This window comes from Ammodytes marinus (assembly GCF_949987685.1).
Source record: "Ammodytes marinus genome assembly, chromosome: 17".
Lineage (NCBI taxonomy): Eukaryota > Metazoa > Chordata > Actinopteri > Uranoscopiformes > Ammodytidae > Ammodytes > Ammodytes marinus.
Genome location: NC_137221.1, coordinates 9,017,368 through 9,042,811, shown reverse-complemented (window position 1 = coordinate 9,042,811; position 25,444 = coordinate 9,017,368). Strand labels below are relative to the sequence as shown.

General features: G+C 39.5%; 4 protein-coding genes across 4 annotated transcripts; 3 read left to right on the top strand and 1 right to left on the bottom strand.

Annotated features, from left to right (window-relative positions):
* Positions 1 to 353: 353 nt before the first annotated feature.
* ppt2b (palmitoyl-protein thioesterase 2b) lies at positions 354 to 8,581 on the top strand. Its single transcript, XM_080045144.1, has 8 exons — positions 354 to 823; positions 1,837 to 1,990; positions 2,523 to 2,618; positions 3,599 to 3,706; positions 3,898 to 3,981; positions 4,475 to 4,559; positions 4,754 to 4,808; positions 6,481 to 8,581. Exons 1-8 carry the CDS (start codon positions 647 to 649, stop codon positions 6,622 to 6,624), a joined length of 903 nt encoding a protein of 300 aa, XP_079901270.1. The 5' UTR covers positions 354 to 646; the 3' UTR covers positions 6,625 to 8,581.
* A 912-nt stretch (positions 8,582 to 9,493) lies between these two features.
* Positions 9,494 to 12,394, top strand: rps5 (ribosomal protein S5). Its single transcript, XM_080045771.1, has 6 exons — positions 9,494 to 9,584; positions 10,349 to 10,452; positions 10,742 to 10,951; positions 11,597 to 11,725; positions 12,031 to 12,129; positions 12,276 to 12,394. Coding segments are annotated over exons 1-6 (612 nt in total). The 5' UTR covers positions 9,494 to 9,583; the 3' UTR covers positions 12,345 to 12,394.
* A 149-nt stretch (positions 12,395 to 12,543) lies between these two features.
* On the bottom strand, positions 12,544 to 19,005 carry ddah2 (DDAH family member 2, ADMA-independent). Its single transcript, XM_080045770.1, has 7 exons — positions 18,883 to 19,005; positions 17,515 to 17,598; positions 17,026 to 17,396; positions 16,224 to 16,412; positions 14,496 to 14,615; positions 13,952 to 14,095; positions 12,544 to 13,398 (listed from the first exon to the last, which is right to left on the bottom strand). Exons 3-7 carry the CDS (start codon positions 17,326 to 17,328, stop codon positions 13,279 to 13,281), a joined length of 876 nt encoding a protein of 291 aa, XP_079901896.1. The 5' UTR covers positions 17,329 to 17,396; positions 17,515 to 17,598; positions 18,883 to 19,005; the 3' UTR covers positions 12,544 to 13,278.
* Positions 19,006 to 22,568: 3,563 nt separating this feature from the next.
* On the top strand, positions 22,569 to 25,007 carry LOC307264418 (prostate stem cell antigen-like; the record flags this gene model as incomplete). The annotated part of the gene is made up of 3 exons (XM_080045829.1): positions 22,569 to 22,620; positions 23,551 to 23,670; positions 24,650 to 25,007. 3 exons carry the CDS (start codon positions 22,569 to 22,571, stop codon positions 24,859 to 24,861), a joined length of 384 nt encoding a protein of 127 aa, XP_079901955.1. The 3' UTR covers positions 24,862 to 25,007.
* Positions 25,008 to 25,444: the final 437 nt, after the last annotated feature.

Below are 25,444 nucleotides of genomic sequence, written 5' to 3'. Positions count from 1 at the left end.
TGTTTGTTTGTGCCATAGATAGTATATAAAGGTATGTGCATATGCACCATCAGAGTATTACAAAGTAGGCGTCCTGTGTCAAAATACACATGATGCATTATCCTAAACACAGACGATCGATTGGGACACACCCTTGCAATGGAAACCTTTTAATACATAAATTATATTCTAAATGGGGCCCATCGTTTCTAGCATGTAACTCATGCCACTCCTGTGCTTTTTGTCCCTGGAGTTTTGGATTTTATAAATAACCGAATGAGGGAACCCCTTCGAGCTGCTGATTGGATGAGTTGAAACCGGAAACTACGTCAGCAGCTGCTGCATAACATTTTATTTAAAACCGGAACCAACAGAATACACCAAAGCAAAGCTCAGAGGCAGCTCCTTGTTTTTGTTTAGGTTTTAATAAGCTATCAAATCAGCGTGCGCGGAAAAAAGGGATTTTTTGGGGGGACTGTTACGAGTGGACTTCAGCTCTCCTCTTCCGCCGCTCGTAGAAAGAAATGGAGCTGAGGAAAATAGCACAACATTAGCCAAACAACTGGGAGTTATTGTTTTTCTTTTGTTATTAAGTTATCTATTGTATTTACTTACTCTTTAAGGTTGTATTTAGTTCATTGTTCGTTGTTATTGCTGAGTTATTATAATGAAGGGCTCACACTCAAGGAAAAGGAGTGGGAGCGGCGGAGCGAGCGCGCTGCTCTTCCCGCTGCTCGGTGCGTGTCTTTGGGCTGCGGTGGTAGGGTACAAGCCGGTGATCATAGTGCACGGTCTGTTTGACAGCTCGGGGGATTTCACCAACTTATTGCGGTTCATCAACGAGGTGAGTGCTCCGAATAAAGAGGGACTTGTTCAGTGTGGCTCTTTTTTTTTGTAGATATTTTTGGGACGGGAAATTGATGCATTTTTATTTTCCAGGGGTTGACCGTATAGTACATAATGTACTGCAGGCCTTACAGCTTATATCACCACATGTTATCAGTCAAATGATGCGCTGCATTGTTCAGTATCTACTCTTTCACACCAATCAGCTGTTAAAATAATGGTAAAATCGGGTGATTGTCTGGTAAAGTCAAATTAATTGGTTGTCTGCCTTTTCCTGCAGCACTGTGATGTGAGTGATACTGACATGTAACTGTTCATGGCGTTGTAACTGTGTTGTATTGGTTTAATATCAAATGTATTTTGCGGTGTAATATTCTAAAATGTAATACACAATTTTTGTGTGAAAATTGAGCCAATATTGACTTTTTTGTTGATTTATATCTGTAAGAATTAGTCTGTTTGCAGAAGGCATAGTTAAATGAGCTCTGTCCAGTTTTTCTACCTGAATTTTCTCTTTCTCTCTCTCACACACACACACACACACACACACACACACACACACACACACACACACACACTCACACACACACACACACACGCACGCACACACATACGCACGCACACACCTTGATACAGACGCACAGTTTGACAGTGTTGTTGTCAGGAGGTACCTGGTTGAGTTCAAGAAAGTGGTGGTGATGTTGTAAAAAGGGAAGTTTTTGTAGCTGAAACTGATACTAGACATTCATTTGTGGTGGGGTAATAAAAATTGAAAGGGGAAATTTAGACCGCGCTCGTTTTGCTTCAGTTGGTCTGTGCTTCTGCCTTTTTTCCAAACAGCCTGAGTGATTAACATTGATCAATACTTAAAGCATAACCTGATCAATAATGTATCTAAAAATATGCACTGACCTTTGATAACAGAGGAGGTTATTTAGGTTAGCATGCTGTTTGTTGTGTAAAACCCTACGAGCCAAGTTCATTGACTGATCTTCATCTTATCTCCCTTAGTCTCATCCTGGAACAAACGTGACGGTGATCGATTTGTTCGACAAGAGCGCCAGCCTGCAGCCCCTGTGGAAGCAGGTGGAGGGATTCAAAGCAGCTATTTACCCAGTACTGCAAAACGCAGGAGGCGGGGTCCACTTCATCTGCTACTCTCAAGGTCTGCGGAGCACTGACATAAACGTGGTGTTTGCTAAAGATTATAAAACAGTCTTGGTATGTTTCTATAGTGTCATTCTGGCAAAAATTTGACTTCAGAGGGACACTTTTCAGAAAATTGTAAATATTTCTCTCCTATATTTCATGATTCGTTTTTTTTTTTGCGTGATTTTTATTATGACTCATGGGATTCTGCTTCAAATAGGTGTCGGAAATTCCCAGTCAGCAGTTTGTCATTCAAGCTGCTGTTAACCAGTGGAAGAAATAGTCTGCCCTGGAAATTTTCTTTGTCCATAAATGTAAATCACTCACAAACAATTCTGCCACAAAAAAAAACATATTTCTGTGGGGAACTTTATAGATATGTCATGCTTTACTTAAAAAAATCAATAATAATGAATGATAATATTTCTAACTTAAATGTATATACGTGATTTAAGTGATTACCTGGACATTGATGCACTTCAGACTGTTATTATAAAACGTGGTCAGGTTGAAAGCTGAAAAATATTTTTTTGTGGATATCTTCCCAGGTGGGCTGGTTTGCAGGGGAATCCTCTCCACTCTGCCCGACCACAACGTCAAGACCTTCATCTCTCTGTCCTCGCCTCAGGCTGGCCAATATGGAGGTGGGTTCAGCTCGAGAAGATGAATGCATTGTTATGTTTAACATATACTTAATGTATCAAATGACAATGTTGAAATAAATCTACAGAGCAGGTACTTTCGCTTTTACGGAGCTTGACAGAGCAAGTTTCAGCTCTTTGTTTAGCCTCCTAACTTCAAGTTTACTATTTTGGTTCACCATAACAGCTCTCATGGCGTTGTATTTGGCTACAGCAGGCAGCTGTTTTCGGGGGAAAAGCTCTCAGGGAATCGGTTATACAGTGTGTGTATAAACCCACAAAGTGTGAATGAGGTCGTATGTTCTCTCACACGTGAGAGTCATGTGCAAAGAAAGATTGTAACATTTCACGATTTGTTCGTCAGTTCCCAGCTGTATTCTGGTATAAAAGCTTGTCTTTGCTGATGTGCTTCAAAATAACTTATAATAGAGCTTTATGAGACCATGAGCTCATGCCATGTTAAAAAAAAGTTAAGGCAGGAGAGGCTTTATGAAGGTTTGAGACTTGGTTTGTATTTGTGCCAACAGCAACAACAAAAAAATATTCAGGGATTCAAACGAAGCAGCACAGTGACGTCCAAAGCTTAATGCGTTATAAGGTTTTTCTCATTATGAAACAAGTTCCGACACAATGTATTGAAGCACTGAGCTTCCCAGAAGTGCAAACCAGCCTCGCTATCAGGCGCTTATCTCTTCTCAAACTCAAACAGCAGACAGACAAAATGATAGATTAGCTGGTGATCACAGTGGAGCATTTAGTAGATTAAGAGCCACTTATTTCCCTCAGGAGTTGATGGGGACCAGAAAGTGAGAGGGATATGGGACTAACATTAATAAAAAAAACATGACTGCAAATTAATGTTAATGTTGATTCGTTACAACTGCATGTCTAAACAAACTAACATTCTCAATTTTAAAAGGTGAACATATGTCGATTCAGGCCGAAGGTTTCACATGTCTTTGTCTCTCTTGTTGTTCTCTCAGACACAGACTACTTGAGGTACCTCTTCCCACAGTTTGTGAAGTCCAACCTCTACCGCCTCTGCTACAACTCAGTAGGTCAGAGGATTTCCATCTGCAACTTCTGGAACGGTGAGTCTCCAAGAAGAACTTTCACCATACAGTTTGCCACACAGAAGCCGTTTAGCTCGTCAAACCTGAAAAGAAGATACAGTGTGTGGTTATGGAGTTTCAGTATAAGGATGTTTCCGATTGCTTAACAAACAAGATGCTTAATAAACAATTGTTTTGACTTTCTTGTTCCATGTCCTTCGTCTCTGCAGACCCCCACCACAGAGACCTGTATGTAAACAGCAGTGAGTACTTGGCTCTACTGGACAGTGAGAGACCCAATCCAAATGCAACAGGTCAGCACATTCCTCCTGTGTCTGTCTGATGATACATCCATAAATAACTATGTTCCCAGGAAGTAACGGTGCTTATTTATGGGAAAATTGATTTACTCTGTCGATTTTACAGTCAGTTTGCTGCATAATGAAGATGCACATTGCACATTGCACAAATGCAAATAATCGATTTACAGATGTGTTTTGCCTCAGTGACACAATGGATTTCACAGACATGGATTAAGCCTAGTCCTGGACTAAATGGAATTTTGAATGGAGATTGTCCATTGAAAGTACAATTTAGTCCAGAACTAGGCTTAGGGTGTATTCACACATGGAAAGTCCGTTAGTTCAAGATATTAAGTTGTAAATATAACAAATAGTATCATAAACTTTGTAAAAGTTTGATTTATAGCAGAGCTCTTAGTGGATTTTAATAAGTTGTACAGATGTACTATACCTGACAATGTGGTCACTGTGTGTATTTTCAACATGGTTTATATCTCAACCGCAGTGTGGAAGAAGAACTTCCTCAAAATCCAAAAGCTGGTGTTGGTCGGAGGACCGGACGATGGAGTCATCACTCCCTGGCAGTCCAGGTGACTTTCTCTCTTCTTTAACATACTTTTTTTTTCTGCATTAACATTGCTTATTTTTTCTTGTTTCATTGAACAATCTGGGTTAGTTGACGCTTTCCTCAATTGTGCAAGATATACTGTATATATTTTTTGTTAGACTGTAGATGATCAGATGACTGTTTGTGACATCCCTCTGTCTCCCTTTCAATTTCCAGTCAGTTTGGATTTTATAACGACAACGAGACTGTAGTCGAGATGCAAGAGCAAGAGGTGAGTGAAAATAGTACACGACAAACCAGACGCCTTTTTCAGATAATTTCAATGATCAATACAAATACTGTTATAATTTTGGATTAGTTTTATCAATAAGATACATCAGGAATTATTTGTGCCAAGCATTATTGCGGCCCACTTTGAATATTATAACGCTGGAATATCTCACATTTATGCAGTGTTGGGAATAACGCCGTTTAAAATAACGGCGTTAGGTAACGCCGTTCTTTTTTCAGTAACGGGTAATCTAACTAATCACTTTTTCCGTCGTTACAACGCCGTTATCGTTATTAAAAACTATAATATCTCGTGTTCTTTTGTTCGGATGTATGGAAGGTAAAAAATAAAAGATGACTGGAAAAAGTTTCAAAGTTCTCAGTTGTTGTTTAATGAAGTGAGATCACAGGACAGCGTATGCAGGTTTCAGAGACAGATGAAAAGTCAAAAAAGAAGTAATGAGCCTTTTCGACAGCAAGGCTTTTTAACATATCTTGACAAAGTCTAATGATTGGTCTATCTTGTTGTCTTCTATCTTCTCATCCAATCCTCTTCTTATGCGCTCTCGACCTGCACTATGCCGAAAAAAGAATTATGCTCCTAGCCTTGAATGTAACTAGTATCTATGGCTTGGTCAGCTGAGTAAGGTGCATTACTATGAATTGATTGAATAAACTGTGTAATCCGAACGCACCCCTGGCTCCATACTACAAAAACTGCTAGTGAGGAGACCAGTGTGTTTTAAGTTGTGTTTTATTCAGTGTGGATGACATTATAACTGCGCCGTCACGTCAGTCAGCCGGAGCGCCTGTTTAGTGAATTTTATTTTTCTCTCAATCCACGGTTGAAACGTGCTCTCCCTGAGTTTGTTTGCATCGCCCTTGTGAGTAAGTGCATGGAGTTTCCCGATCTCTACAAATTATAATTTATGCACGTTATTAAACGGCCGCGATTCGCCGGTTGCAACAGCTGTTTAGCGTGTCATCACGAGCCGAGTATTGCTATTGTTCTTTTCCTGGGATCTGTATGCTGCTGTGCATGTTAAAGAAGGAAATAAACATAGGATAAATCCTTACTCCTCCTCTCATTGTCTCATGCTTCATAGTCTGACGTTTTTGGCCTTAAGTGGTGTTTTAGCCGACACCCCTGAAGTGAATCCAGTGATATGTATAGCAGATCAGCACGGTACATTCAGCAGTTTCCTCTACTACTTTTGTTGAGAACAAAATACTTGAAGTGCAGGATAAACATCTTGCTGTATGTTGATGTGCAATAAATATTAAAGGTTATGTAGCATACAAGTAGGCCTACCTGTCTGTTCTACTCATTTCAACTGACTTGTGAAAACTGCTCAGAAAAATCCAAATTTGTTGACATATAGCAACTTTTTTTTACAGTAGGCTAAAGCAAATAGTTACTTTCCCTGGTAACTAGTTACTTCTATTATAAAGTAATTCAGTTACTAACTCAGTTACTTTTTGGAACAAGTAGTGAGTAACTATAACTAATTACTTTTTTAAAGTAACGTTCCCAACACTGCATTTATGTCTAAAGTTTTGAGGTTTCTATCCAAATGCAGCACGTCATCTTTTTACATACTTTGTTTAAACGGTGTACAAACTGTGAACCCAGGAGAACTTGGCCTTAATCTATTCTTTGTTTCCTGTCTCAGTTGTATTTAAGAGATGTTTTCGGGCTGAAGACGCTGGCGGCTCGCGGAGATCTGATCATCTGCACAATTCCGGGCGTCCAACACGTGTTTTGGCACTCGAACGAGACCGTGTTCCGCGTGTGCATGGAGAAGTGGCTGGTTTAGGGGAGAAAAAAATTTACAACATGCACGCACGCACGCACGCACGCACACACACACACACACACACATTCAGAGATACACACCCTGCAGTTTTATAAGCTTTTAAATTCAACCATGTATGAAACTCTGCCTCTACAGCGCAAAGTACACTTGAAGGACTCTTTTTGCAATCTTGGTTCTTGGATTACAGTTCTTAGAAATCACTTGGTAATCAAACAGAGTTACCAGTGTTTGTTTTTACTTCAACCTTCTGATTGGGAAGTTTGTGTATCTTTAGATACATTTAGTTTTGTATGCTCATCCTGGTAACTACTGGGGTTCTTTTAAAAAGAAAAGGGATTTTTGTTGGGGGTACAATTTGGGGCTTATTTGCTTTCTTCCAGAGAGTTAGTTAAGGAGATAGATACCACTCATGTCTGTACATCATGTGAAGCTATACCCAGCAGCTAGCTATCATATGTATCATACAGATATCAAAGATTTAATTTATCTTCCTATGTAGATCAAATAAGTGTTTTGCCCAAAATGTAAAACTGAATTTATTTTTTAACTGTGTTGCTGCTGTCAGACAAATCCAGCGCAACACAGACTGTGGACTGAGGGTTACTCCTTTAGAAAATAAGTTAAAAGGCACAAGCTGTCGGAAGCAACAAATAAAAAAGGCTAAATAAAGGAGCACTCCAACAAATTATTATTGCATCCACTAGAAAGATAGATATACAGACGCTGAAATATCCTGACTTTGATCCCAAGATTAAGTTTTGCACATGCAAAATGCTGCAATACCCAAAATGCAACTATCTAGTATCGTTTATTAGACGCTTGCTGCCTGGTAATGTCATCAAATTCCTCACATTGAGCTTGTAATGTTAGCTTTTTATTAAAAATGTGCAGTCTCAGTCCCAATAATTGGTGGAGTGCCCCTTTAATTTGCACAAAAATTTCATTTTGTTACAAAAGCATACAGTATATATTTATATACGTGTGTGTGTTTGGTCACACATACCTCAAAAATACCACACAACAACACAACAGTGCCTGAGCGACGACTCCCTGTCGTCTTGTCTATATGTACAGAAAAACTGCCCTGCTCTTCTTTTGATGCAGTAATTTATATCTATTTATCCTTCCATTTTTAACCTTTTGGTATCATGTTTTTTTGTGATCATGAATATCATGTGCTTTATCATTGTAATGCAGTGCTTTCGTAGATTAAGCCTTAAAACTCCCCTCATGCCTCAGTGTTTCATGTTCCATACCGAAGTGCTATGATACACTGCCTTTAGCGATGGCGCTAAGAAAATATTGATAGACAGGTTGTGGAGACTGATGTAACGTAGCCGGAGACTGGCAGTGCTATGTTAGTGTTTACTTGTCCTCCAGACTATTGTACATACCTACGTACTATACCTCCCATCGCATTTAGATATCTCAGGCGTTTGAGCAAACCTTCTTGTTTGTCTGTTGCTGTAGGAAAAAGGGATCGATTCTTATTTTTATCTTTATGGCTGCCTGTTCTTTATTAATGTTTCTCAAAAGAATAAAAATGGGAAAATCTATAGTGTGTTTAAAATTACAAGAAGCGAATTACTGTTTTTAACGAGTAAAGAATGTGTTGCACGCTGTTTAACTAGATATAAGTAAGGAAAAAGGTGAAGATGGGATTATTTAAACTGTTGTTAATTGTGCAGTTATTACTTTAATATTGTTGAATATGTTGATTCCATAGACTGTATATAAAATATTTGGTTGTTTCATGTTTACTTGTAGAAAATAATTGCATACATATAATATATATATAAGGGATATCTGGAGCATTCAGTGTTTTACTTTACAAACTGTGGATATCTACACTTTTGTTTTGAAAATCAAACATAAACAACTATTTTGACAATGTCTTACAATTTCTACAGTATTTGGTCTCCAAATGAAAATGTGTCAAATATGGCCAATTCCTCAATAAAAGGGAGTTTTGAATATTGTGTTTTGTTTTAAATTTTTGCAAGGTGTTGTCTTTGTTCAGTCATATGACACCTAAACAATTGAACTACCACATTAAAGTTGATAATTTAACATCATAATCAGAAATTAAAACTCTTTAGCAACTGGTTCATTGGGGAGGCTTATAAAGCCCGATAAATTTCACTTATCACACATGAATCAGCATACAAGAAATGTCAGCACAAAAATGCAACATTTTTTTTTTAGTGTTAAATGGTGATTTTTGTTTAATATACGCTGCATTTTTAATATAGGGCCTACTTGCTATTAAGTATGTAAAGGAATTGATAATTTTCTCTATTTTCATCTACACCACTGCATATTTTAGATCTCTCCCTGCTGCAACCGGCGATTCAAATCACCAACTCGTTATGAACTCCTGAAGCTACGATAACAAGCTGATCAATTGTATCGACTGTGTTGGAGCAGGGAGATATCTAAAATGTGCAGGACAATTGGTCCTCCAGGTTCGAAAAACACTACACATAATGTTTTGCTATGATTACTGTTAATATTTATCATTGAAACAAATTGTATTTGCAGTCATGTTGGATTAAAATTCGCAGTTATATTTGCTGTTAGTAATATGTTGCTTAAAAGTTAATTTTCCAACTGTCAGATATAATGGGCCTACTGTATAATGTTTACAACTAAGCTATTTATCTCATTTTAATGGATAATTATCAAAAGTCAATATGTTGGTTTGGCTATACCCTTTCTTTTTTTAATAGAATCCGCCGTTAGTTTAGCATCCGCCAAGCGATTTAGAGAACATTAAAAGGTTAACCACTTTCGGAAACTTTACCTAACACTATTATTTATTTAAAATAAAAAAATACTACATTTCCATACATGCTTTGCGAACCGGAAACTACCAAGCAGCTCACCGGATATCTGCACGCGGCGCCCCACGAAGGCCCTTTTCCGTCTCAGTGAAGTGTGGTACAGAGCGGCAGACACAAGTGAGTGCAAAATTCACTTTTTCTTGTTTCATATGTCTTGAAAATGGGTTTCTTCGGATATGTAAGAGCAGTACTGACTCCCGTTGTCAATTTCATAAAAGTAAAATACATTAGCCGTGCCGTTATGTTGCTTTATCTCCACGAAGTTTTCCTCACGAGCACAACGGCGCATAGCTTTAGCATATAGCTAACCTGTTAGCGCATGTGGATGCGGCATGTTGACGAGTCGCCTTGATAGATCCCTCGTGCGTTGCTTCTTTTTGCGAAATATTGCGATTTTATACTTTCTATTGCCAAGTTGTGTAGTAGAAAATACAGCCACATTTAATGAATGTTTAATGTCGCCATTGTCCAATGTCCGCTAGCTTGTGTGGTGACAAGGCTTCAACTGGGGCCCTGCTGTGAAACTGGCTGTTTCTGAGCTTACATTTTTAATTTAAAAGTGTTCGATGCCAAGAATAAATGTATGGAGAGTAGGCTCTATCACTGTATGTTATTTGTAGCTGATCCATTTTGCCAAGCGAGATATCGCTCCCAATCTGCGCAATCATGTAGCTTACATACCTTTTATCCAATTCATGTCAGATTTAACACATTGAGTTTTAGTGATCAGTGTCAACCAGACAGTTTGTGGTAGACGCATGTATTTCCTCCTCTGGGGATTATTAAATTAATCGCTTTTACATACAGTTCTAATTGCTATGACATTTGAGAATAATTTGACGCTTTGCTCTAGTTTAATTGACCTCCTGCTTTTTCCTCAGTGACTGATTGGGAGACTGCCCCAGCAGTGGCTGAAAGCCCAGAGATCAAGCTCTTTGGCAAGTGGAGCACCGATGATGTCCAGATCAATGACATCTCCCTGCAGGTAAGCAGCTAGGGACAGTCCCTACTTGCATTGACTATGTTTTAATACAATTATTTTATGAATCTAAAAACGAGGCTAGAGTCACGCCTAGACACTGACCCCTTGTCCTGGTGTGCTAGAGTGCTCGCAGAAGAAACGTCTTAGCTTATCCATTGGCTGTAGCCTGTTGTGGCCCAGTCAATCACAAACTCAAGACACATTTTTTAACATACTCTAGCTCAACAATGCTGTGTTCAAATGATGTGTATTATTAACCTCAATGCTTAAACCACCCTCTGGTACACTATAGGATTACATTGCTGTGAAAGAGAAGTACGCCAAGTACCTGCCACACTCTGGAGGACGTTATGCCGCCAAGCGTTTCCGTAAGGCCCAGTGCCCCATCGTTGAGCGTCTGACCAACTCCATGATGATGCACGGCCGCAACAACGGCAAGAAGCTGATGACCTGTCGCATCGTCAAGCACGCATTTGAGATCATCCACCTGCTGACTGGAGAGGTGTGTGCCACTAAGTTTCACAGCAATTCTTACTCTTATTACATTTTACCCTACATATTACTCAGTATTGGTGGCTTGATTAAGAAGGCGCCGCTGGTTCAAGACTGATATTGTGACGGCAGCAATCAATTAGCTACAGGGAAGGGTGAACTGTGCTATTGGATTAAACTGTTAGTATTTGGTAGACTTTTATTGAAATAATACACAAGGGTCTAAGGTCCCTATGGATCCATTAGTAGTTTGTTCTGCTTTAAAAACACTGGTTTAATAGACATGTTTATTCTACATATATGGAAAGTTCAGTAAACAAAGCCAAAACAAATTAAACCGTGTGCCACTGCTTGTGTCAACTGTGCAAATGAAATGTATCTAATGAATGTAAAAACGAGGCTAGAGTCACGCCTAGACACTGACCCGTTGTCCTGGTGTGCTAGAGTGCTCGCAGAGGAAACGTCTTTGCTTATCCATTGGCTGTAGTCTGTTGTGGCCCAGTCAATCACAAACTAAGACACATTACATATTTTATACATTGAGCAGATTACCAGCACTTCTTGTCAGGTTTCGTTCCGTATGCAGTATGGGGAATGTGTTTTTCTTTGTAATATGTTCTGTTCAAATTCTTACTATTTTGAATTGTGTTCCCAGAATCCTCTGCAGGTCTTGGTGAACGCCATCATCAACAGTGGACCCCGTGAGGACTCCACTCGTATCGGTCGTGCTGGTACCGTCAGGAGGCAGGCTGTCGATGTGTCGCCCCTCCGCAGAGTCAACCAGGTAATCACTCACTTGCCTTAGAAACTTGTTTTCCATCCCAAGTCTTTTTTAAATGCTTTGGTAGTCTTTTTTCTTGATTTGATGCATTAAGTGAGGCTAGAGTCACGCCTAGACACTGTCCCGTTGTCCTGGTGTGCTAGAGTGCTCGCAGAGGAAATGTCTTCGCTTATCCATTGGCTTAAGTCTATTGTGGCCCAGTCGATCACAAACTAAGACACATTACACTAATTGCCAGTGTTTGTTCCACCAATTAGATTTGTGAGTGTCTCACCCACTCATGTCCTGTTCTCTCTGTCATCTTGTAGGCCATCTGGCTGCTGTGCACTGGAGCAAGAGAAGCTGCTTTCAGGAACATCAAGACCATCGCCGAGTGTCTGGCTGATGAGCTGATCAACGCAGCCAAGGTACCTTTATCCACGTATAGCATACTGATAGATGAAACACTGTTACAGATACTATTATTGTACTCTCCTGATGCTTATTGACAACTGTTCAACCTTGGTTTATATTTATAGTGATATTAAACATTCTGAATTTCTTGTCCTTTCAGGGTTCATCTAACTCTTACGCCATCAAGAAGAAGGACGAGTTGGAGAGAGTTGCCAAGTCCAACCGTTAACATGTTTGCTTTCTAACAAAACAAATAAATTTGAAGAAATTTCATTGTCATGGGTGTTTTTGTTTTCTTTCATGTACTTAAAGCAGTGAGCAACAGGCACATAATTACAGACTACTGTTAAGTTGTCAGTTGAATTTTATTGACATCGCTACACTTGATACAAATTTGTACATAACAAAGCTAAAACAATGCTTTATAAACTCTGCATCACTATTCATAGCAGCTAAGTGTCCTTTTAAATTGACAGTCAGTAAAACTTGGTATGTTGAAATAGTACCAACCTGTTTGATAGTAGACAAGATTTCCCTTCTCATAGATCTGCATACCTTAAATAACACTGAATTCAATTCCCCTCAAAAAAAGACAGTTTTATTGAAAGTGTATATATTCTCTTGTCTGCCTTAAGTTGTATCAACAGTTAAAATGGGCATGTGTAAAATTTAGACAAAAGGATAATTTGCAACTGGTTATTCTGTTCATTCTATGCTGTGTATCTGGTTCACATTAAGTAAATAGTCAGACTGAGAAATACTGAAGATTTTATTGTCCCTACTGGTTTTCCTTTATTCTTTGGCTGATATGATCAGGAAACGTGTTTCTGTTATTTAAAAGGTCTTAAGCTTGTTGAATTCCCTGTACCAATATTGTCTGTTAACCAATTAAGGTTTAAATTTCTGTCGGTTTCAGCAGATGCGATGTGATGCAGACATTTTCAAAGTTATAACAGTGAAGCTACAGTTGAATTTAGTGGTTAGGTTGAGCGGTGCTGAGAATCGGCTCTATCATAACAGTAAGTCAGTTAACAGATGTTACATTTGGATCATATTCTCACATAGATGCTGTCTGTTTTTTTCCCCCTAAAGCAATAAATAAAACTAATTTGAAACCGTGATAACACGTTACGTTACGTAGTGGTTATTAGATGAAAGTGTTTTCAGAAATATGTGTGCTTTCTGTTGATGAGGAGGCAGAGTGAGGACAGAGACGCTCCCAGTTTAGAGGCCTCGCTGCAGGCTGTTGGCAGGAGGGTGTAGTCCTGCAACTTCTGGAAAGCCTGAAGAGAGGACGGAGAAAACAAATCATCACTGGAACAGACTGCACTGGATACAATCATAGGGAGAAGTTACAGGAGGAAAAACCGCTCACTGGGTGGATTAACTTAACTTGCAGGGGTTGGCTGCTTTTATAAAATCACTCCCTGACTTTTGGATGTTCATGTCGATTTAATATTATTTGAGGTACCAATACTTTAGCGGAGTGTTAAAGTTTTAAATCAGTGGATTAAAGGGGAAATGCACTGATATAAAACATGAAGCTCAGTGCACATGTCAAAGTTAACATGTTATTATTCTGTGGCCTTAAGTATTAAGTATTTTTTTTATCTTACTTTCTCTTCAAATATTTCTAGTCAATGTTACAAACTAAGAGGTTTGAAAGACTTAGGTGTTTACTAGGCTGGCAGAGTTTTGATGCCACTAGATAAATAAAAAGTTCAGTATCTCATAACGGGGTCAATCTTGATCAAGTTATAATGTGATACATATCATATTATAACTGTTTTTTTTTGACAAGTAAAATAAATCATTTAAAAAACTAGTTGTACTCACAGAGACGCTGTCAGGACACTCCTCTGCCGTCCGGTGGAGGAGGAAGTCCCGACTGGATGGACCTTTGATGTAGACGCAGTTTGCTGCTGCCTCCTCTGGAACAGTGAGCACCTCATAGTGGTGATCAGTCAGCTGCTCCATCATCTGGAGACACAACACACACACTTCATATTACTGTGCACCACCCTCACTGCTCCACACACACACACACACACACACACACACACACACACACACATTGCCGCGGAACACTCACAGCTTCACACACAGACTCAAAGGCAACATTGGCCCTTATTAATATGATCTCAGCAGTTAGGGAATACATGATGTGATTGTGTAGGGTTCACGTTAGGACAGAGAAGGCAAACTTTAACACTGTATGATAACTAATAATGCCAATACTGACTGGTAAGACATGTAAGGGCCAGGCTCACACCTTTAACTCTGGGTAAGAAAGTTCAAATTCCCCTGACATGGATAGTTTTTTATATTTATTAAACACCACACACGTACACAAACATTTACTGCAAACGCAAACACTCACTCGTAGTGTCTTCTTGGCTCCCTCGCTGTTGTTGATGATGATAGTGTCGGGACCGCCCATGGAGCAGATGTCCTTCAGTCTGGCTCCACCGCAGACTGGGACGGTGGACACAGCAAAGTCCTGAACCAACAGAGATTTAAAGGTTTAATTAAGATGCTGTAAATTTTAGTTTTTTCAACAAAAGAAAAAAATATTCTCTCATCCAGTTTTGTCCCCCTAGAGGCCTTTTTCTGTCACAGTGAGGGGGGGGGGGATTTAATAACATTAACAACGCTTCTGTTTAGTTCAAGTGCTAAATCTTACCACTGTGATACAAAGCAGCCTGCTGACTGACTGTGGGGTTTCCTGTGCTCAGATCAGGGGCAGTCATGCAGTTGCTCTTAGTCTGAATAGTTCTTAAGTCAGGCTTCATGCAGCTGTAGCCATTCATGACTTGACATTTACCGTACTATGCAGTTCTGTGAAGGACAATGGAAACACAGGCCACACAAACTTTGGTCTACCTCTGGTATAATAGAAATCCCTCAGTCGGACCAAAGCTGGTAACTGCTTCCCTTTCAAACCTTATACAACTATACCAAATAAATTAATCCTTTGTGATGTCGTCTGTCGATCTTTTTGATCAGTCAGAGCTGAAACGGTTTGATAGGGATTTTTAGCAGCGGTCAAAGAAGTAGCCAGATTTTTAAATGTATGTAAAAAAAAAGCAATAGAACAGTTAAGAAATACTTTAGTGCAAGTACAATTCCTACATTCAAAATTAAGTATAAGCATCAACATATAGAGGTACGCAAATTACAAAAAGTAAATGTAGACATGGAGAGTGAATATGTTTTAAATGATCAAATGATAATATGGCTCTGCAAAGTCACTGGAAATGATTCTTCTTCGTGTTTATTAAATAATGTGAAGTTTTTTTTCCTGTGTTTATGGGTTTCCATGCTGATGTTTAACAAGTATATTGTTCAACATATTATCTGAGTCCACTGTGGCTGAGTTCACCACCAGCACGGCTAAAAATAAAATAAGATTTGATTAAAACTGAGGGTGAATATCTCTTTGCTGCACGACCAGGAAACACAAGCAATTTGGTTGCTTAGTGTTATTATTACAATGACAAATGTGTAGCTATAAATATGGATAAAGCAAGGTAACATATGAATGACAACTTAAAAATTCTAACATGACAATTTTGAAACACAATACAGACGGATGTCCGAGTAAATGGTCTGCGAGTCTTCTTCCTCCCTCGTCCCCCGCTCTGACCGCATGAACCCTCCCACCCACTTTAATTCATACAACATACACACACACATACATATCTAACACAAGAAGATGCAAAGTGTGTGTGTGCGCTAAGAAAAGAAAAGTGTGTAAAATGCACTTAAGAGGAGTGAAGGAATCAATAGTAATGGGTGGGGCGTGTCTAGTCTGAGGGGGCTCGACTGTGTGCTCTCCATTATTTGGCCGAATTCATCAGTGTTAAGCAAAAGGCCACCTGCATCATCATTTTGTCACCAAAACCGTCTTTGTTTACACTGAATAAAAATGTTATGTCTCTTAATTAATTATTTATTCATTTATTGTGGAAATGTTGTCTGTATTTTAAAGAGCCAATATTTCTTTTACAAACCGACACATTCAATCATGACAAAAGGCCTCAGGAGAAAAACAGTTTGAAAAAGCCTTTAGTCTGAGACGAAGTGCTTTTCAATGCATCTGTCTCACCATGAAAGTGTCTGCCAGCACCTCTGCCCCTCTGCGATTGGTGTGGGAGGAGATGCCGACGAAGAACTCTCGGCCCGTGAAGAGGACATCGCTGCCCTCCAGTGTGGCCCCTCCAATGTCCCCCGCCTCCCCGCCCATCTCCACCACCTTCAGGTTGAGCTCTGATATCACCCTCCTCACTGCCTCTGCCTGGACACAGACACATTCATGATGAACCTGATTCAATATGAGAGCTGAGCTGGACGAACAGGGTGAATGAACAAAGGTTATTATGTACATTTACTGCTCTTTGTACAATCTATCAAACAAACTGTCAATTACATTACTGAAGAACAACTTCCAAAGCATGTACGTTAAGGTTGAAATACATTTCAGATTTAAGTTAATTCCTATTTTGTCTTCACCTAAGACCAAATTACATTATTTATTTTATCTGAACTTGATAGAAAATATATGGATGTCTAATATAAAGCATAACTGTACCACTGGAACTCTAATTTCCATATAACTGGTAGCCTACCAAATTACTTTTCTTTCCAGGTTTGTTTTTGGAAATCATATGGGAATAGCCAGCCCCTAAGATAAGTGTTGAGGTTACTTTTGACATATGTGACAAACTAATCTTTTGTCTTTTTCAAATCAAACCTATAAAGGAGAGAGAAGCCGTCAACAAATGGCTCCTACTCACTGGCCGTTCGACACACAAAGGAAAAGATTAAGTGCAGATAGAGGATTAGGATGCAGGCATGGCTCAACCACCGAAGCCATGTTCCTCCCATCCCTGCTGTGTTTACTACTGTACCTCACTGCGTCTCTGCTGTTTGAAGGGCCTGGTAATGAGCGCTGTGTCTCCCTGGATGACAGCCACGTCCTCTATCCTCCAGCTGTGTGGCAGCTCCGGGTCGGGGGGGATCTCTATGAGCTGCAGGCCCACCTTCTGCCTCAGGGCCCCGGTCAGACAACCAAACTGACGCTGGGCTTTGGCGAAGTCCACCGACACCTCACCGTTCTTGTCGCGATCGTCTCCTATCGCTGTCCCAAAGGTTTCTGGTACGCCCCGCACAATGGCGTGGGTGAAGCTGCCATACTGGCACATGTTGGCCATGATGACTTTTTGATAAAGACTGTCTGTTTATAACAAGTGGTTTTGCAAAAGTATTGGTGCCAGAATACCTAAAATGGTTGGGCCGACAAAAGACAAGAAAGATGCAAGTTTTTTCCCAGTCCGTGACTCAAAATTTAGCTAATTTATCATATGAAGAGTTCAACAAGGAGAGAGCATATTCCTCACTGTGTATCTATCTTGTATTCCAGTGGGCCAACTTTCACCGGCTGCATCAGCAGACTCCACAACGTGTAAGCAGATGATCCCGGCCTAAAACAGAGGGAGATTGAAAAAAAAAATTAACAGGGCAAGATCCAACAGAACAAACAAAACAACAATGGTATAATCTTGTGAGCTCCGCTGCAACAATGTCCCATTCTGGTTGGAGAGCCTAAATGTCTACAAGTTTAATATGGAGATTAAAATGAAAGAAGGCACTGAAATAATTGTAGTTTTTGGTTGTTAATAATTGACTGAAACGTTAAAGGGCAGCTGAAATAACATACTGACAATATGGCAAAGTTCAAAGTAGACAAAGATGCATTGTTCAAGTTTAGATTGATAGAGAAACATTATTCAATAGCCCTGCAATATTCTGCAAAGCTATTTAGCTACGCATGGGCAGCAGCGGGTTAGATAAGGGACAATTGGCCTTTTATCATCTTCCCTGTTAGCCTAACTCACAGCAGCCGCCCACCGGGAGGCTGCAGAGAGGGACTTTTGGTTCCCTTCCACACAGGATGTTACCTAAAGTCTGCTTCATAACTTATGCAACAAGTGCTGGGCTTTGATATTAAATTATAATTTAAAAAAGGCCACAGGAATCTGAATCTGGTTTATTGCCAGGTATTTTCACACATAGGCTACAAGGAATTTGCCTGATTGATTGTGCACTTGATAAACATAACCACAAAGAGAACATACATAGAGACATGGCAAAAAATATAAATAGAAAATGTACAATAACAAAAGAAATATGTGAAATGTTCTTAATATAAAAAGAGGAGTAGTATAATCATGCAGGAGTGAGCATGATCAAAACTGTGCAAATTATCACAGTTTGCAGTTAGATGAGGATGTGTGAATGTAACACATTGAGGATATGGTACGTTAATAAAACTTGTAAAACATATTAAGATGAATCACTTGCAAGTTTAAGCAATAAAATAACAATAAACAATGCTTACATTTGTGTTTTGTTTGTTTTTCTAGCACCAACTAACTAATGGGATCATTGATTCCTTATGGAACAACAGTGTTCTTGCTGATGTAACTTTTGCACCATTTTATTTTATTTTATTGAGTTTCAAAATGCAACACAGTCTTTTAGACTATGTAGCCTTGAATTATCCAGCTGTATCCTCAGACACACAGATGGAAACATGCAGTGAGTTTGGCTGCAGGAGTGCACCGCCCCACAGTTCACTGCTCCTTCCCAAATACTTCTTCTGAGGATGTTCCACATCTTTTTTTCTAACTATCACCAACACCCACAAGCACAAAGTTATACTTATGGCAAATACAGATAGACTAGTAAAACTCGTAGCAGCTTACCTTCGTATTTTAAATGTCGCAGCTTCCACGCTAAGGTCGCGTTTCCCTCCGTTTGATTTAATTTCCAAATGCGACCCAGTTCCCGTTATTCTCTCGCTTGCTTTCTCCCTCCGTCTTTCTCCGTGGACGAAAACTACACCAAAAATACGCCAAGTGTGGATACAAATATTTCCGGTCCAGTCTTTCAAAATAAGACTGGCACTGTAACGTTTTTCCACTTCACATGGCAATTGAACCAACTAGCCTATTGTAGGCTAAATGTTAGTTTCAGCCACACATAGGCTAATGTAGCCTACATGAATAGGCTACATGTAAACACATTGTTGCTAGTCCTTATGGATTTATTGTGAGGAACTTAAAAACTAGTTGAAACATCACAACATGTTTCAGATTTTGTTTAAGTAAATAATTTTCCTTATTGTTTTATGTTAATAAATATATAATTTCTATTCTATATAAAAAACGGGTTAGAAGAGACAACCAGACCTGTACCACTCAATTGTTAGGACTCTGCCCCAAAGGGATGATACATAACAACACCGCATTCCCCTTCATTAAATTAATAAATAGCTCATTTAAAAGGAGTCACACCAGCCATGGGTGGTCAAGCAAAAAATAAAGCAGAATTTCTTTTTAAGGTTTAACTTAAAAATGTATGCTTTTATTCCTAAAAGCCCAAATCTCTCGTCTTCCGGTTTTCCTCGTGTATAAGTTGTGAGCTTCACGCAGCTCTCCCTCTCCCACTCTTTCATCCAGGCACCCCCCATCCCCCACCACGTCCTGTCCGGATTCAATCAACATTGTGTAGACTGTTGTGTTTACTAAATAGGTAGCGTTTTGTTATTAAAGCATTTTCTGTTGATACTTTTATTAAACATTTAGTTTCCATCCTTGAACATTAGGCCTAATATCTAGAATAAGAAACAACCTATTGTATGTCACCTAGAGTCATAAAAAACTAGCCTATTTAATTTAACTTTACCTGGCTACATTGTTGAACGTTTTTTGCACAAGTTAACCATTTGGGCCCCGCTGAGGAAATCCCTAATTGGGCCACATATAGCTTAGCCTTGAATTAAGACACTGAATTAATGAGGGACATGGAGTTTTTCTGTGAAATTTCTACAGGTTTATTGACTCCTCTACATTTAATCCTGAATTGTTTATGAAACGCTCAGATACTGGAGCGGCAGCAGCCCTGCCTTTATACTTTGTATCTGCTTTTTTAAACATTGCCCTGGACGCAGTGGCAGAAATAAACGTCTGCATGTTAAGGTATCCTTGCTGCGTTATTTCACCAGGTTTTTCTAAACTGTTTTTAGATTGCCTGTTTCTCTCCTTTCCTTCTGTTCAAAGTCACCACAGATTAAAGCATTACTGCTGTATTACTGAGCCATTGCTGTTGTCTGTTTTTGAGTATGTGTGACATTACAAAAGAATAATAATCTGGCTTGAATGGCTTAAAAATGGGTCAAATGATGTTGCATACTGTTGCGTCATCAGATGCTACAAACAACTGCTACTGCTTAATACTCGAGCATTGCTGAAATACAGAGGTTTTGTGCCGTAGGTATGTTAACATGCATTAACACATCACAGGTGATAAATGATTGTGACTGTATGTATAAATACTGGTGCACTTGAGTGAGTGTGTGGCTACTTTTCGGACCCATAAAGCAGCACGACATTCCCTTCTGCTGACTGGATTGAGTTACTGCAGCCAACAGGGAGTCAGAGATATACAGGAGGAGGCAAACCAGAAGTGTAAGAGAGTGTAGTGTATATTTCTGAGACAGAATATGTGAGGTTTATGTAATAGAGGGAGGGATGGGGGGATGTGAGGGAGAGGTTGCAGACAGGATTAAAGAGCACCATCTGTCCACCAAGATCCTCTAGCCAATACACAAAAACATCCCCGCCAAACATGGCATCCTCCACTCCCCTGCAATCAAAATGTCGTAAAAAGCTTTTGTCCTCAGGGCCCATGAATACATCCATAGGGGCAAGGCCTAGCAATCGTGTGGGTTTAAGTAAGTGTGGATGATTTGGAGACACCAGTCTTCGGTCAGTTTTGCAGTTATTTGTATATTTGAGAAAGTGCATCAAAAAGAATCTCAGATGTGGCAATCAGAAAAGTGTTTAATACACCAAAAACAACAGCAGATAAGCTATTTCTCATACTTCCTTTATTTCACTCCAAACTCTATTAAAAAATCTACTGTTTTTTCAACAAACAGACACACACACACACACACACACACACAGACACACACACACACAGACACACACACACACACAGACACACACACACACACACACACACACACACACACACACACACACACACACACACACACACACACACACACACACACACACACACACACACACACACACACACACACACACACACACACTTAAAAGAGAAAGTCATGTCATAAATGCTGTTGTAGCCCACTCATCATTTTCGGTATCATCTAGAATAAACAAAGAAACTACTCTTTGCCGCAACTGAACAAGATAAATGAAAGGAACATGCTTTGTAAAAATGAGTCTTTTGGCAGTGTAATTAAACAACTGGTAAACAGCTTATTCCGTCTGAGCTCGCTTTGCCTCGCTCCATCACAAGACTGTTGTCAGCAGACCGTCCTGCATGCTGCCCTCACGTCTCCTATTACACCCTAAAGGATAATTCAGTTAAAGTCTCCAACTCACTGACTCTCTGTCTCTCTGACATGCTGACTCTGTTTGCGTGTGTGTTTCTCTCTTCGTTTAAAGATGCTGATTCCTTCTCTAGTGTGCTGACTCTAATGCTGTGTGTGTCTTTCTGAATCCCAGTCTTTCTTTAAATCCAACAAATGAATACACTGGGCGTGTTTTATTTACATTAAGAGTTAATATGAGATAAGCAATTTAAAGTGTGCTGACATGGGGCTTTCATCTCATTTATGTGTGAATAGAGAAATTGTGTTTTCAGTGAATTACAGAATGTCAATGAAAAAGGCCCAAAACAAGTAATTATGAAATCGCTTTAGATGCAAATAAATTGTATTGTAGATGTATTTCTTAAACTTTTCTGCTGTATTCATGTGTATTAGTAGTGAGACTGTTGAATTGATGATGAGTTACAGCTTAGTGTGTGATGGGAAAAAAAATGTATCCCCCACTTCCCCTCCAATTAACCTACCACTGAGTGAATATGCTGTTGTTGTGAAGGGTCACCTAATGCCTGATATAAAACATTAACATTGATCAAATACAAAAGTATGTATCCCTGTAACATAGACCGCCTCTAAACGCATCAGCTGCTCATAGTTACCTCTCCAAATTCAATTAAAGGTTATAAGGGAGGAGACACTGTCCGGCCGAGTAACATTCAAAAAAGGCCCTCAACAAAAATAACTAAATAAACAAAAAAACATTATAAGACACGAACCAGAGTGGCAAAACTTAGAGGCGCGGTGACAATACAACCTATTGAGAAGGCATCCCTTCATCAGCTTAATTCAAATTACAGTGAAAGTTGAACAGAAGAAACAGTCAGCAAGAGACGGAGGGTGTGGACCTCAAAGATGAGGTGAAATTAAATCTAGGAATGAGTTGTGGGACGTATCGGTTCCACGGCAGCAGGGACATTTTTGGGACGCGCTTGATTAGTTTGAGGACTTTTCACTGGAAGAAGCATCATGTCTTGTTCACAACTTCTGATTGTGCTCCTGTGTTGTCTACCTTTGACAGGTATGTAGCACACACACATACACATAACAAACATACACACACACACACACACACACTAATGCACACGCACACAAAAAGGGACCTTTCGACACTTTATTGTAAGTGATTGCCCAAATCCTTCTACACTTGAGGCAGTGTTGCAAGTAGCAATTTTCAAATGTGTTAAAATTCGGGAAAGATGTTTCTCGTGCACAAAAGTATATTCTTCCCTGACATTATAGGTTTAATTTATTTACAGCCCATTAAGTATCCCTGGATACTGGGTGTCATTAAGAAGGAATAGTCCAAAAAGAGACTGAGGGGTGTTGATTTCAGAAACAAAGATTTTTTTTTGTTAAGGTTAGATTTGGGAGTGAATTTGACCGGCCGTAATGGTTAGTTTGATGAGAGTCACAATAGGGGAATTTTTGGGACGAGTTTGAATAGTTTCCTCTGAAAACAATTCGAGCATTTCTTACTGGAAGAAGCATCATGTCTTGTTCATAACCTATGATTGTGCTTGTGTGTTTTTCTACCTTTGACATGTATGTAGGATAAAGGACCTCTAAACACTGTATCATTTAGTGAAACGTGTTTTAAGGGATATGCTACTATAACTATGGCTAGATTCTCCTTTCTTGATGCCAAACAACAATGTCCAAACAATCCTTGTGTATGAGAGATTTGTTTTTGTAAAACTTCTTCAATTAAGTTTTGTACATTTACAGTTGATATGGATAGATAGTTTAGACGATTACCTACTATAAGGTAATTCTTTTTGTATTTTTTTGTTTTTAGTAACTACTTTAAAAACCTATGTGGTAGGAAATGCATAACGATGTAGTAGTTAATAAAAAACAAACAAACAAAAAAGAAATATGTAGAAGTTACAACAATGTAGTGTATCTTATTGTAAAGAGTTACCCATTACCCCTGTTGTTCTCTCCTCAGCCGGTCTTTGCTGTTTCACCTGTGTGTTCCCCTCCATCTCTCCTCTGGACTGCTTAAAGTTTCCTCAGGAGTGTCCGGAGGGGCAGCGCTGCCTGTCCAGCACTGCAACTGGAAGCCGGGGTGAGATCCAGACCTGCGTGTGTGTGACAGTGAGAGAGTGTGTGTGTGCATGTGTGTTTGTGTCTGAGAGAGAGAGAGTTTATTTCTGTGTCTGTATATGAGATTATTTTCTGAGAATCTAGGGCATGAATGCCACAAATTAGTAGACGAAACCTCACTGTGCAGGACAGTGTCTTGGTGCAGATTTAAGAAATGTAATGTCGTCTGCATGTACTAGCAGAGTTTTGTTCTTGAGAAACAGTCAAAGTGCTGACTTTATATCTTTAATTTGAGGCTGTTAACACCCACATCTGAACAACTGTAGTCCTGTTTGTAATTCCTCCACTGTTCACCCAATGCAGGCCAACTGCTGAGCTTAACAGTCATCAAGGAAACATTTGCATAAAACAAAAGAAGAAAAAACATCACTGTCCAAATATTTTTACTGACTAAACTGTCAGGTCTCTGTGTGTTGCTGCTAGGGACAATGAAGTAACAACTGTAACCGGTTCTCAGTGCCTGATCCTCCCTCGACTCCACAATTGTAAAAACAAATCGAGACAAAATATGACTCAAGAGATCGGTTGTCAGAACTGTTGCTCATCAGGCCGGTTGTCAGTTCACTAATGCATGTGTGGCGCCTTTAAAAATGATGTCTTACAATAGCTCCATGGGCGGGGCAAAATCTTCACTGTGTCTCAGGCCAAAGCCCCTTTTTGCGTTTGCTGTTATTACCGCACCTTAAAAGGTGGAGTCAGCGATTCTGGAAAAAACTTGATCTCAAAATCTGTGAATTTTGCCTAGCAATGTTTAGGCTCCAAAAAACCCATAATGCAACACTCACCACTCTAAAATTATACAGGAATGTCTAAACCTAAAATTTAATATATAACCCAAAATGTCATTTCCAGAATGAATTCTTATTCAGGCCAACAGACTTACTTTAAAATCATAATGGTCTCTTTTTGTCGTTATCGCTTCGTTTCTCTCCACTCTGTAGGAGCACTTCAGGTGACAATGTACGAGAAGAGCTGTGCCGTGGAGTCCCAGTGCGGCGTGAGTGGACAGAAATACGCCTCGGGCCTTTACTTCAACTACACCAACGTCTGCTGTGACACGGACCTGTGCAACGGGGCCGGGTCCGTTGCTGCCTTCCGCTGGAGAGGAGTCGCCCTCTGCCTGCTGCCAGCAATCTCTCTCCTGCTGGCCTGAGGTCAGAGGTCAGGGTGGGGGTTTAGCTGTGTGGATGGGGGTCAATCTTGACAGTACAATGTTGAAGATGTAAGTGACCTGCAAAAGATGTTGACTAATAGGCACATAAGCAATAGCATTAAAGACGTTTTTAATAAAGAATTAACAGGGAACGTCTAAAACTGTGGTTTTCAGAAGTGAGTATCATCTAATATTTTTTCGACCCTTAGTATCTGTTAAAAGCGGGAGGGGGGGGGGGACAAATTAACGAGACATAAAAAATTACTTGGGACATACTAAACAATTACATATATATAACCAGTGGAAATAACAAACTGATACCTTGATGCTTTGAAACTCTTTGGACAACAATCTTTTTTTGGCTGTGTATCAGTTTATCTTGAAATGACATTAATGACCCGATAATGGTGCTAACCAAACTTTGTAGTCTATAATGTGTGTATTTACTATGTATGTACATGTTTATTGTTTTTGCTTTCTTAGCTTTGTGTAATCTAAAAAAAAGCTGTTCTGTGCATCTTATTGTTCTCTGCCCATCTCCATGATGTCCATAACAGTTAAAGAGAAAATAAAAACACATCTG